Source organism: Thermoascus crustaceus (genome assembly GCF_041956765.1).
Source record: "Thermoascus crustaceus strain CBS 181.67 unplaced genomic scaffold VTN00scaffold_4, whole genome shotgun sequence".
NCBI classification, from domain to species: domain Eukaryota; kingdom Fungi; phylum Ascomycota; class Eurotiomycetes; order Eurotiales; family Thermoascaceae; genus Thermoascus; species Thermoascus crustaceus.
The window spans coordinates 2,509,515-2,523,927 of NW_027192530.1; the positions used below are offsets into that span (position 1 = coordinate 2,509,515).

Consider the following 14,413-nt stretch of genomic DNA (forward strand, 5'->3'; position numbering starts at 1 on the left):
ATTCTATTAAATAAGGAGGAAGAATCTTACTAGCAATTTCTACATTATAAAAAAAAGAAATATACTATATATAACAAGCAGCATATATTTATATAGTATCTAAATTAACTTTATAAGATCAGTTTTATAGTAGTGTTTATTAAGCTAAGTAATTATTAATTTATATAAATTAACAAAAAATAAAGAGAAATTGCTTATATAATAAATATTATCTCTAAATTAATGTGGGGCAGCTCTTCAACTATTTTATATTTAATATATAGCCAATATTCTGCTATTAAAGTATATCTCTGCAGATATTCAATTTATTGGCAAGAACTGAATATACAACTTTATTAAATAGTATAATAATCTGAAAATCAGATATTCCAGATAATACAATTATCAGTATGTTAGATATAAGAATCTAAAGATTATTAAAAAGTAATTTAACTGTATATAAATCACCATTATATAATATAGAATTGTATATAAGAATATCTACAACTTTAATAAAACAGAATATATAATAGGTCTAGTTGCTACTACTAAAGTAGTTACTAGAGCTGAGATAGTTGGCCAGCTCTTTCTTATACAGCCAGATAATTAAGAATAGATTATTTCTATTAAATATATTAACTCTAGAGAATAAGTTCTATTATCTTGTATTATCTTTAAGAGAAAAATTTATATTCAGAATTGTATAAAGATAAGACCTTACCACATAACTGAAGAATTAAAGTCAGTGACAATAAATAGATTATTAATAATATTAAGCTATAGTAACTGAAAAATATCTTTATTTCTATTATTAAGATTTGTATAACTAGAAAATATCTTTTCTTGATAGCTATAGAAGTTATTTAATTTCTGAATTTAATCAGATATATAGTAAGAATAATATTATTTTAATCTGTATATCAGCATATTTATTATATCTTTTATAATCTTTTAATGTCAGCTGTTTTGTATCTTTAAAGTGTGCATACAGATACTTAATTAAGAATAAGATACAGCTTAGTTTTAACTATATTAACAAATTTAACTTAAGGCATATCCACAAGCCTATACAATATAAGAATAAGATTTAAAAGACTTAAAAGACTCTACTAGTTAAATTAATATATTATCTACAGTTTAGTGCTTTGTATAAGCACTACTATAATATAATAATTATTATATTATAGAATATAAAAGATTGCAATATTCTAATTACAGTAGTAATTAGTTTTTTATATATAAATATATTTTTTTGTGTTAAAAAATAGCCCTACTTTTAGTCATAGCTAGAATTGTGTAGAAGATATGCAGCTCACTTAGATGTGCAGCTTGCTTGTGAATTATGATAACTAGTTCTCTCTTTGTTAGCCTTGCCAGTTATCTCTAGGCTGTGCTCTAACATAGAGTTAAAGATTAAGATTGCTAAACTAAATTTTTATTGTAATAACTGAAAAAAGCTATAGACCTTTATCTTACAGTTAAAACTTTATTTTTTAATTTTTAGAAAGTTTCTATATAAGACTAGAAGATTATATTTATAACAATCTATCTATATAGTATAGTAGTAAAGTAGTTTAAACTCTATCTTTAAAATTATATAAAAGAAATTCTCTAGCTAGAAGTAATTAAAAACTGACAAAATTTCTAGCAGTTTCAGTATATATTTTCAGCTAAAATAAAGCAGAATCTCAGAGATTTAGATAAAATTAAAAAAGCTATATAAGCTATTATAACTATCTGCTAAAAAATATATATTGCTAGTTATATTACTAAGTTTTAGCGATCTACTATTTTTTAAAAAATATAGATATTCTATTTAATACTAAATTACTATATAATTTTAATAATATACTAAAACTACTTTCTAATAATCTTTAAATTCTTATATAGTTTATTAATAATTATATCTATAGCTATATTTTATAATAGTTAATAAATTATTATATCTATTTCTTACTAAAAGAGTTTAAAATTTTTAATTAGCTTAATAGTAGAAGACTAGTTATATCTTATATAACACTGATTTTTAATAATAGACTATTAGTCTATAAATAAGATTTATTTTATAAATATAGATTTTTTAGTTATAGTAAGCTTTTAGCTATTTAGCTCTGTATTAATGTATACAGAATATCTATATATATAATAAATTAATATAAATTACTTTATATTATATACTTTTACAGCTGCTTAAATACTTTTTATTTAATCTAATTAAATTACTTTAATAGCAAGCAAGATACAGCTCTCTTACTGAACTGCTAAATCTGCTTGTTTTACTTGTTTTAGTAGCATATTTGTAGTTGAAGTTGATAAATATGTTGTTAGTTATATAGTCTGCTTAGTGTTCTGGCCCACTTAGTGTCCAATTACATTAGTATTAATTATATTAATAAGAAAAATTTTATTACAATCTACTGACAAGTATATCTGTATACTCTAACAGTATTTAATATATATAATAAATTTGCTGTAGAAGACCTAGTCCTATATAAATTAAAGTAGATATTTAACTAGCTTTAAATTTAGTTGAAAATATCTACTCTGCCAAATATATTTTATAGTAATTAATTATCTAGCTAAACTGCTAAAATGCTAAAAAATGCTAGAGAGCTGAAAAAGCAAATAAAGCTTATTAACCATCTCTAATAATAATACATATACAGTCCTTCTAATTTAATTAGTAAAGCAGTTAATTAAGTAATTAAAAGCTGCTAAATTATAATAAATACTATAAAATTAAATACTATATATAATGAATTAATATTAAAAAAATAGATAAAGGATAACTAAATTCTATATTACTATAGAAAGTATTTTAACTACTAAAGAAAATTAGTAGCTTGCTTAGTAAGCTGCTTAAATACAGTTAAAGAGAGTAGAGAAAGATAATAAGCAGTCTAGAAAATATATACTACTGTAGTGCAGTAACCAATATTTAAAATTATATTAGTTAGCTGCTTAAACAGATAGACAATTATTTTATATATATATATATAGCTTTAATTTAGAAGATATTATAATAAAATAACTAGATATTTAATATAATACCATATTAGTTAGTAGTCTGCTTAGTGTTTTAGCCTACTTAGTGTCTAATTATATTATCTTGCTAGTAAGCTTTATTACACTACAGTAGCTGTTAGACTATTAAATATATTAGAAGAAGGTATTCTAATAAATAGCTGTATATTTAATTACTAAATAATCTAATTTAATTGTATTTTGTTGTTGAAAAGCTTCAGAAATATAGTATGGCAAAAATTTGTCAGTTGTACTTGTCACTTAGCTGTGGATTACATTAGTAGATCTGAAGATAGGTTCTCTATTAAGTATAAAGAGTATGCTAGTAGTTAACTTTTAGTCAGTATAATCTTCTGTATAGTTTATATCTGAATAGCTAATAATTTAATTTACTAACTTTTTATACAGACTAGAGCAAATATATAGATTAATAATCAATTACAGATAAGAGTTTTTATACAATAAGCATGCTCTGTAGTTAGCTTATTTATAAATTAAGCTAGCTTGCCTACAGCAAATACAATATCTGATTAAGTATATTATTGAGAATATAGTGCTTTCAACTCTATATTAATAACTTTACTTAAGTATAAGATTATTATATTTTTATATTTTTATATTTTTAACAATATTTTTTAACTTACTATTAACATATATATAAGACAGCTTTATAGTCCATATTATATTATTGCAGCATTTGCTTAAGATATATTAATTAATTAAGATAGATTGTATAGTGTTTATAATTGCAAGTAATTTAAATTCTAAGAATTTTATAAATTTTCTTTAATTCTTAATTTTAAAGTACTTATTAAATTTATATTTGAAGTTCTTAATATTATAAATGTTTTTTACAGCAACCAGCAGATGATTAATATATAGACTAATTAGCATATTAATATTATAATTATAGAATATATAGATTGCTTAAAATAGTTTTAATTTTTATTTTTTTTCAGTACAGTACTGCAAAGTTTATATTAATTATATATAGCTTATTTCAAACTATACAAGCTTTGCTTAAGCTTAAATATATAGTCTTCTGACAATTTAATACTATTAGATAATTATAAATATTTACTTATGCAGACTTGCTTCTATAAAAATATTATTAATATCTATTTAGTAGGCTTTCAGATTTTCCAGTGTAATAATTACTAGAAGCATTTATAAAGAATTAATATAAACAGTTAGTATAAAAGTCTCTGTAATCAATTTCTGCAATTTATAAGAACTCTCTTACTACTAATTAAATTTTAAATTACTTAATTTCTCTATTTAATATATACTTTATAGTAAACATCTATTTTATAGTAATAATATTTATATATTAAGATATATAAATTTTGTAAAAGATGCTATTAATAATAAGTGATTTTAGCTCTTGTCTTACAGCCTTCTATTACTAGTTTATATACTGTTAACAGCCTTAGTATAGATATAAGAGATTGGAATTAGAATATTAATATTATAAGATATTTCTTATATAGCTGCTGCAATCGATACTATATAAAGTATTTTATTAAAATATTAATATTATTCTTTTTTTAACTTAATTTTCTTTAATTATTATAGACTATTGCTCTTAAGTAATTTATTATTATTATTATCTAGATATACTTATTTTACTATTAGTATATATATTTCTAGTATGTCTTACTCTATAAAGTGTTTATAAATTGTGCTATTCTAATCTTCTCTATTTATCTGAGCAGATTACTTATTTATAGCTTCTACTGCATTTAAAGCCTCTAATTAATTAGAAGCAGATAGATAGTCTAGCTTAGCTAACGCAGCTAATATAGCTCTAGTATTTATTATATCTATTATAACTGGCTTAGCTGATCTATCTAAATCTCTTTAAATGCTATTACTGGTGACAACTCTTATAGAATTCTTTTTTAGCCTATCTACAGAATTTCTCTCTGGTAATATATCTAGAGTTAGCTTTATTTACAGTTTTAGATTGATTATACTATTAGATATCTTCTTATTAAACTAAATATGTGATAATTATATAACTTAGTAAAGATCTAATATATATATTTAATATTGCTTTATAGTTGCTTTAATATATTTTATAAATACTTTTACTGGCTCTTAATCAGTTAGCTTATTACTATCTGAACTATTTATAAGTTAATATATAAAAAATATTTCACTTTAATTATATATATATGATCTTTGATAACTTTTCTGTTCAGAGTTTCTCAGTTATTATTGTATCTTTATCTTCTTCCAATACAGGTTAAGAAATAGATAAATAATTGCAAGTATAGGCATATATTTATATAGCTTTATTCTAAAACTCTATTAGTAATACAGCTTCTTTAAGTATAACATAATCCACTACTGAGCCATGTTCCCCACTGAGCTGTGCGCCCAATGCAACTGCATCAAGATTCATTATTTGATGCCATTCAAACCACCCCCATGCCACCAGAACAGCATAAAAAGTCAAAGAATTTGATTGAGCAGGAAGGGAGGATCTTATTAGCTATATCAGCTATTTAAAAGAATTAAGTCAGTGGTCCTGCTAAAGCAGCATATATTTTTAATATTCTACAGTTAATACTATATAACAGAATTAATGGCAGCAAGAATTAATATAAAAATTGTGCTAATGGGTATAAGCTTTCAATTACTAAGAAGAATTTAATTATACAATGAATATTATCTATAGATAAGTATAAAGCATCTCTCTAGCCAGTAGCTGTATAAAATATGGCTAATATTCTTATTACTTAATATAATCTAAAGGCACCTCCACAGCAGATTAGAAAGAATTAGATTTATAAGTTTATTAGGTGCCAGAATAAGCTTAAAACTTAATTTACATAAAGACACAACTATCAGTAAGCTAAATATAAAAATTTAAAAATTAGTTAGAAATAATTTAATTTTATACAGTATGCCATTATAGAGAAGAGTATTCTGCACAAAGATATCTATAACTTTAATAAGACTGGCTTTACAATAGATAGGCCTGATAACTACTACTAAGATAGTAACTAGAGCTGAGATATATAATTTATCTTTTGCAGCCTGGAAATTATAAATAGATGACTGTAATTGAAACTATTAATGCTACAGGACAACTACAATTAAGACCTTTCTAAAGTAATATACACAGAGTCCTTTAAGCCTAATAGATATAGCTTTAAATCAGCTTATTAAGAAATATTAAATTACTATAAATAGCACAGTTATTATTATAAAGAAAAACCAGAATCTATATACCACAAATAAGAGATAGAAGCAAAAGTGCCAGCAATTTAATAAGCAGATAGCTTGTAAAAAAAATCTTTTAGTTCAGAAAGTAAAAAATCTTATAGAAGCAAGAAATTAGGCTTCTAAAGCTTCTACTGCATTTACTTTAAAAATAGCTGCTTAAGCCTCTCTATTATGTATGTGAGCACTACTAAAATGCAGTAAATACAATATTATAGAGTATAAGATAAATTAATACTCTAGCCACAATTTCTTCTAATTTCTTTTATATATAAAGCAGTTTTAGTTGAATAAAATTGGTTTAAATTTTATATATTTAATGTAGTTGTGTTAGGCGCATAGCTCAGTAGAAAACACAGCTTAGTAGTAGATTATGTTAATTTATACACTCTTCTTAGTTGAATAAATAGCTTGCTTAACACAACTATTCTGATATAATATATATAGTATAGTAAGTTCTATTTGCAGACTATACTTCTTTTTTTATATATTTTTAAAAGTTTGTCTATATTATTAATTCTTATAATCTTTAATTTATATTGACTCTCTAGCTTTATCTGCTTTCTTTACTTTTTTAGAGCTTTTAGAGCAGCATCTCTTATTAGAATTAGAATAATTTAGTACTTGTAACTGCAGTTATTATTAATCTTAATAAATTAGTAATTACTATTAATAGTTACTGGCCAAGAACTATATATATTAATTTACTCTAAAAGTTTACTTTTGTCTATATTTTCTCTTTACTCTTTTTATTATTTTTATAAAAGTATATACTTTACAGACTTTCAGTTCTGTATAGTAAGAAATTAGTTTTTTAAAGTTGATAATAAGATATAGATTTTGTAGCTTTTCTTTTCTACTATAGCTTATGTATTAATACTATATATTATACTTCTCTTTCTCTGCTTTCTCTCTATATATATAAATCTAGTTCAAGTATATTATTTATTTTTTCAGCACTAAAAGTGTATTCTTTAATTTTTTTATAAATTATTTAATTATATAAAGATCACTTTTATAAATAATATATATAATAAGTATATATTTCTAATAAAATAATATACTATTACTGATAATAACTTTATACAACTCTTGTTTACAGATTGCTTGAATTAATCCTAGATTTATACTTAAATTAGAAATATAAAAAATATTCTGCAAGATTATCTTATAGTAATAGATATTATTTAGTTATATTATTTTAAATTCTTTAATTAATAGTTAACTATCTGCTATATAGACTATTCAGCTAGTCTTTATTAATTATATTTTAAGAAGCAGTTTACAATTGCCAGTTATATAGAATATTATAACAGTATTTATAATTTATTTATTATTTTTAACACTTAATAGTAATAGTTTATTCTTCAGTGTAATAAGATTATTATATAATATATTATATATATGCTTAAAGCTAGTAGTAGCTAGATATAAATAGTATACTTTTTTACTATTAGAGCTTAATAATTTAGCTATATATACATTTTTATTCTCTAAAGATAATTCTGAATCTGTTAATATATGCTACTCTCTAATTTAAAAGCTGATATATAGTATATATATATCTTTTTAGAATTTCTCTTCTTTTACCTAGTCTAAATTTATTTTTACAATTTCTCAAGCTCTAAGCAATCTGGGCATCTATCTCGACATATTTATTATTATAAAGAATGCAGTTTGGTTTCTTTTTTTCTTTTTATACAGATTAATATAGTTTAGAGCTATTTTTTCTTTTATAGTTACTACTATTAGAATAACTATTTTACTGTTAAGAACTTCTCTTATAGTAGATCTTCTTTTCTCTATTAGATCTGTAGTATTTATTGTAATAATAATAAGAATCTTTTCAATTTTTTTCAATTTTTATAGCATTCTTAGACTATATATACATTTTTATTCTTTCTATTATTAAGCTAATCTTCTTTTTGCTGGAGACACTTAAATATATTCTTAAGTTTATTATTATTATATGTCTGCCTATTAATAGCATTTATTGTAAATAGTTATATATTAATTAAATAAAGATGCCAGCAGTTAATTAAATATTATATATTTCTTTAGTATATACTTCAGTTCTGGCATCTTTATATGCAATATGTGTGCCATTCTTTACAGCTTATTATAGACAGCCTATAATAATATACTATTAGGCTTCTTATAGATATAGAAGGCAGCAATCTTCTATTATATTATATTTAGTTAAAGTGCTTGCCACTTTTTCTTAAGTGTTTAAAACTGTTTTCTTATAAAATTACAGTTGTGACAGCACAGCATAGCAGTGTAGTAGGCAGTAGAAGTTGGTGAGAATACTGGTGGTATTACTTGCCTATATTAACCATCTTACAATATCTATAATTTCTTTCTTTCTTCTTTATGCTTTTAATTTTGTATAACTAGCTACTATAGTTAATCTATCTTATTTTTCTATGCATAAGCATTATCACATAATTAAAAGCATCAATTATAACTTCTTATTTTACAAACCTCCATTTCCTCTTGCTATGTGTTGTGTGCAATCCAGAGTAATAAGCAATCTTATATGCACTTAGAGTAAATAAACCTTCTTTCTTTTAAAATCTGAGACCAAGAACCTCCAGAACCTAGAAGTCTAGATTAAGAATCTTAAGAACTTAGACTGAGAACCTTCAGAATCTGAGAAAAAATCTGTGAACTACACATATATCTTAATCTCTGATTCAGAACCTTGCTTTGAGAAACAAGACCCCCAGAACCTAGAATTCAGAAGACTGATCAAATAGCTTAACCTGCTGACAATCCTACAAGCTGCAACCCAGCTAGTAAGGCTGAGGTTGAAGAATTCTCTAAGCCAGAAGAATCTTGATATGTTTTCTATCTTCCTTAAGAAATTGATAAGCCAGAGACAATCAGCAAAACTGAATTTATTACTAAATATTAAGACAACCCAGAAGAACTCTTTAAAGGCATTCTTTACATATAAAAGGCTGATCAGAATAACAAAGTGCATTAGATTAATCTTATAGAATGTTGCACTAAGAATCTCTGCCAGCAACTTAATATCTAAGAAGTTCAGATTACTAAGCTTATTACTGAATAAGATAAGTATTAAGACGCTGTTGCTAAGATAGCTGTAAGAATCTATAGAGAATATAGAACTATCTCTATCTCTAATTAATCTAAATATACTGTTAAACTCCCAGACTTATCCATTCTAACTGATAGAAAAGAACTTAAGTTTATAACTGAATAGCCCAGATAAAGAGCAAACTAAATATCAATATTAATTATTACTCTAGCAATCTGCTCCAGGTTGTATATATATAGAGTTGTCTTAATAGATATACTACTAAACATGCAGCTTCTTAATTCTATAAAGACTTGGTCAACCAGTACTAGACTACTGATAAGATCTTTAAGCATCTGAAATTAATCTTCTTTGACCTGAACTGCTGCATAATAGCTTAACACCAACTGTGCTATCTTCAGATAAAATTATATCAGAAATATTATAACTTTCTAGCAGAGTTTATGCATCTAGCAGGTGAATTCCAGCTGCATCTAGAAGACTACAAGAAGAAGCTTTTTAACAAGCTTACTAATAAACTTTAAAATCTGACTATCTGAGACTACTATGTCTCTGAGATTTTTAATAAATTCTCTACTGCCTATTCTCAGGCAGCTTATACTCTGCAGATCAATGCTGAAAAGTTCAAGGCCTGGAACAAGTTCTACAAACCTGCTGGAACTACTCTTGCTGCTATGCTCTGTAATAAGTCTACTACTAGAACTGCTGCACCTGCAGCTTTCAAAGCTAGCAGACTAGATAATAAACAGAGAGCAGAACTAATATAAGAAGGAAAGTGCTTCTATTATAAGAAGACTGGCTATATTGCTCTACACTGCCTTTATAAGAAGGCCTTGAAGATTAAAACTCTGAAAAAAAAGAAGAAAAAGTTAGAAAAGAATTAGAATTTAGAAAAAGCTTAACTGTATTTATTAATACTTCTTATATAATTAATATGGCTAAATACTTCTAAATATTAGTAGTATCTCTGAACTCCAACTGCTGTATCTGAAGTTATAATAGCCAGACTGAAGAATAAATTATTTATACAATTATATTGTATCTAATAGTTGATAAGTGCTGGCAGACTGATATGCTTATGCTTATAGCCAATTTTAAGCGTTATAACATAATTCTAGGCTGAAAGTGATGTAAGAAGTAAGATATTTAATTGAATATATAGAATAGATGCTTGATATAGCTAAACTAGTATCTAAAGCTTAATAAAGTTTATCTAGTCTGTAAGAAGATAGTTCTCTAAGTAATTCTAAAATAGCCAGACTTTAATTTTTAGCACTAACTGAATGCAGACTACTGGGACCAACTTACAGCTGCAGAAGATAAAATAAATATCTAATAGCAAGTTTTAAACACTAGACCTGCTAGATGTTAACTGCTCTAAACTACTATTATAGATAGGCATTTAAATCTAGCCAATATTGTCAAACAGCACCACTTACAGCTCTTAAAAAAACCTTTTAAAAAAATTTCTAAAAATTAATATTACTCTAATTAAGACTGCAGACTTCTACTACTCTGCTCAGACTTAAGAGAGTAAAACCTTTATTATTAATCTTTATAAAATTAACTGTATTATTAAGAAAAAGACTCAACCTCTACTAATAGAAGAGAATAAAGAGGTCTATCTAGTTAAATATCTTTCAGTATACTATTATCTTTAATAGAATATATTCTCTAAAAAAGCCTCTAATTAGTTATTACTATACTGTTCTTATAACTACTATATTAAGCTTACTGAGAAAAACTTTCTAAGCTATAGCCTCTTGTACAAGCAATCTGCTGAGAAACTGAAAGCTATTAAAAGATATTTAATTAGAGAATCTAGGCAAAAGCTTTATAGTCTCTAGTAAAGCTCTCTTTACTTTTCCAATTCTCTTTATTTATAAGGCTAATAGAGGGTTGCATCTCTGTATAAACTACTGAAAGCTAAATATTATTTTAAAGAAGAACTGCTACTCTCTGCTACTAATTAATAAGACTTTAAAATATCTAAGTTAAGCAAATATTTTTACTAAGCTTAATATCTGGCAGGCATTTTATAGAATCTAAATAGATTCTAAGTCAGAAGATCTGATAATATTCTGAACTTGCTATAAAGCTTATAAGTATTGGGTAATGCTCTTTAGGCTTATCAATAGACTGGCTACTTTTTAGAGATATGTGAATAACCTTTTCACTACTATATATAAAGTTCTTCTTCTAGATCAGAAGGTAAACAAGCTTTATATAGTAAATAAAAAGTAAAAATAAAAGTGTTCAGTCTCTAAATCTTATATTACTACTAAGAGTATTCTGACAGAGTTTAAAGGTTAGTAACTTGCTTAAAAAGCTATACAGATAATAAACTTGATAAAATCAGTTTTTAAAAAGTATATGTTATCTCTTACTTATATTTTTGATATTGATTTACTGTATATAGCTGCTTAATTTTATGCTCTAAAAGCACTATATTATTTATTATAATTTAGCAGCTCTTGACCACTTGATCAACTGCTTTACTGATTAGGCTAGGAGGACTGTGTGTACACTGTCATCAGAGATGCTTAACTGCTATTAAATTAGTTATATTAGAACTAGCTGCTCTAGTAGATCTAGATAATTTAAAAATCTTTACATTAATTTGATTATGTAGTAGTAAGATCTTATAGTTTTTAACCTTAATTAAAATTATATTTAGCTATCTTGCTTAGTTAAGTGTCTTACTTGCTTGTAGATTACATTATAGATATAAACTTATTAATCTGCTTATTAAACTATTTATTAAGCTGTATATTAAGCTGCTAAATACAATTTTAACCTTTCTATACAGATAAAAGAATATTATTTAGATTAGTATATCTTATCTTCTTTCTTATTTTTTGCTTATTCTTAGTCTGCAGAATTTCAATTTCTTATTAAAAAAGAAAATTTATATTTATGATTATCTATACAGTTTTTTTAAAAATATTGAACTGCTAGAAATCTTTCTTTTATAAAGACTTTTCTGCAAGCTATAAAGCTTGTAATCTAGCTGCTAAGAATTCTAAGATATTTAAAAAGCAGAAGAGGTTAGTTAAGCCTTTAATAAGAAGTAGTATTATAGTATAGTTTCTAGAAAGCATTCTAGAAGCTAATCTGCTGCACTACTGGTAAAAGACTAGAATATAAAGCTGACAGCTTTATACTACTCTTACTTATATAGCTTCTTGCTATACTGTTATAAGTAGTAGTATTAGTGTATAAAGTTGAAAAGTGATTTTTTCAACTGCAAAGCTATTGCATATATTTCTTTAATTAAAGACCTTATATACAGATAGATATAGATATAGAGTCTTTTTTATTAATATAGTTATTTCTACCAACTATTATTTCTTCAACTAATTTCTTATATATATATATTTTAGTAAGCTAAAGATACTAATATAATTAACTATCAAGCAATAAATACTACTAAGTGACAAATTTTTGCTACACCTACTATAATTTTAAAACTTTTCAACCACTAATACAATTAAATTAGACTATCTAGTAGTTGAATATATAGCTATTTATTAGAACAATTTCTTATAGTATATTTAATAGTTTTGCAATTACTGCAGTATTATAAAGCTTGCTATTAAGGCATAATGTAATTGGACACCAAGTGGGCCAGAACACCAAGCAGGCCACCAACCAACACCTATTATATTAAATATCTAGTTATCTCACCACAACACCCTCTAAATTGAAGCTATATACACATAAAATAATTGCCTATCTGTTTGGGCAGCTGACTCTAGTATAATCTTGAATATTGCAGTTGCTGCACTGTGGTAGTGCATGTCTTCTAGGCCACTTATTACCTTCCTCTACCCTCTCTAACTGCATCTGAGCAGCTTGCTGAGTGAGCTGCTGACCTTCTTCAGCAGTCAAAATACCCCCCATAACAATATAGAATCTAGTCATCTCTTACTTGTGTTTTTGATATTAATTTACTATATATAGCTACTTGATTTCATGCTCTAAAAGCACTGCATTATTTATTATAATTTGGCAGCTTTTGACTATTTGATCAACTGCTTTACTGATTGGGCTAGAAGGACTGTATATACACTGTCACCAGAGATGTTTAATAAGCTTTGCCTGCTTCTCCAGCTCTCTAGCATTCTTTAGTGTCTTAGCAGTCCAGCTAGATAATTAATTACTATAGGATGTGCCTGGTGAAGTAGATGTTTTCAACTGTATATAAAGCTGGTCAAGCATCTGCTCTGGTTTATATAGAATCAGGCCTTCTGCAGCAAATCCACTGCATATATTAGATGCTGTCAGAGCATGCAGATATACTTGCTGGTAGATTGCAATAAAATCTTCCTTGTTAATATAATTGATGCCATGCTGTATATAGATCTGTGTTTCCTGCCCATATGCATATTTTAATGGGCCAAAGCAGGCAATATTAAGCAGCTGTAATAGATGTGATAAATATGATAGAAGATATAGAGAAATAATCATATTCTGAGTGCAGAATTAATTAAATTCAGCAGATGCATAACTGCTATAGCCATCAAAAATTAGCAGATGATATCTCCCTTCTGTACAGGCTTTGGTATGTTTATTAAAAACATTCTTCAGCCAACACATCTTAAGCTTATTAGTGGTCCAGCCATTTTTACTAATCTTAATTGTTCAGCCCTTTGGCAGCTCTGGATACCAATTAGATTGGTAATTCTGGGCTGCAAAGATAATCATTAAGAGCAGGGCCCAGCCAGCTGAATTAACTTCTTCAATTACAGTCACTTATTCTTAATTCTCTAATTGAATTGCTCTAGGCCAGCTTCTTATCTCAGAGTTAGTAATAATCTTTGCAGTTGCTATTATTTCTATTAAAAAGCTAGTCTTATTAAAGTTATAGATATTCTATTCAGTAATATTAAATTACTGTACAATCTTAAGAACACACTAAAACCACTCCCTAATAATCTTTGAATTCTTATATAGAGCCTGTTGATAATCATATCTGCAGCTGTATCCTGATTTAAGCTTATTGTGGTGGTTGACAAATTGTTACACCCATTTCTTGCTAAGAGGGCTTGAGGATTTTAATTAGCTTAATAGTAGAAGACTATTTAGCTCTGCATTAATGCATGCAGAACACCC

General features: G+C 25.7%; 1 protein-coding gene across 1 annotated transcript; it reads right to left on the bottom strand.

Moving 5' to 3' along the window:
* Nucleotides 1–3,247: 3,247 nt before the first annotated feature.
* On the bottom strand, nt 3,248–13,201 carry VTN00DRAFT_7467 (uncharacterized protein; the record flags this gene model as incomplete). The annotated part of the gene is made up of 2 exons (XM_069434216.1): nt 3,248–3,268; nt 13,130–13,201. The coding sequence occupies 2 exons, from the start codon at nt 13,199–13,201 to the stop codon at nt 3,248–3,250; spliced, it is 93 nt and encodes a 30-aa protein (XP_069287520.1).
* Between the last annotated feature and the right edge of the window lie 1,212 nt (nt 13,202–14,413).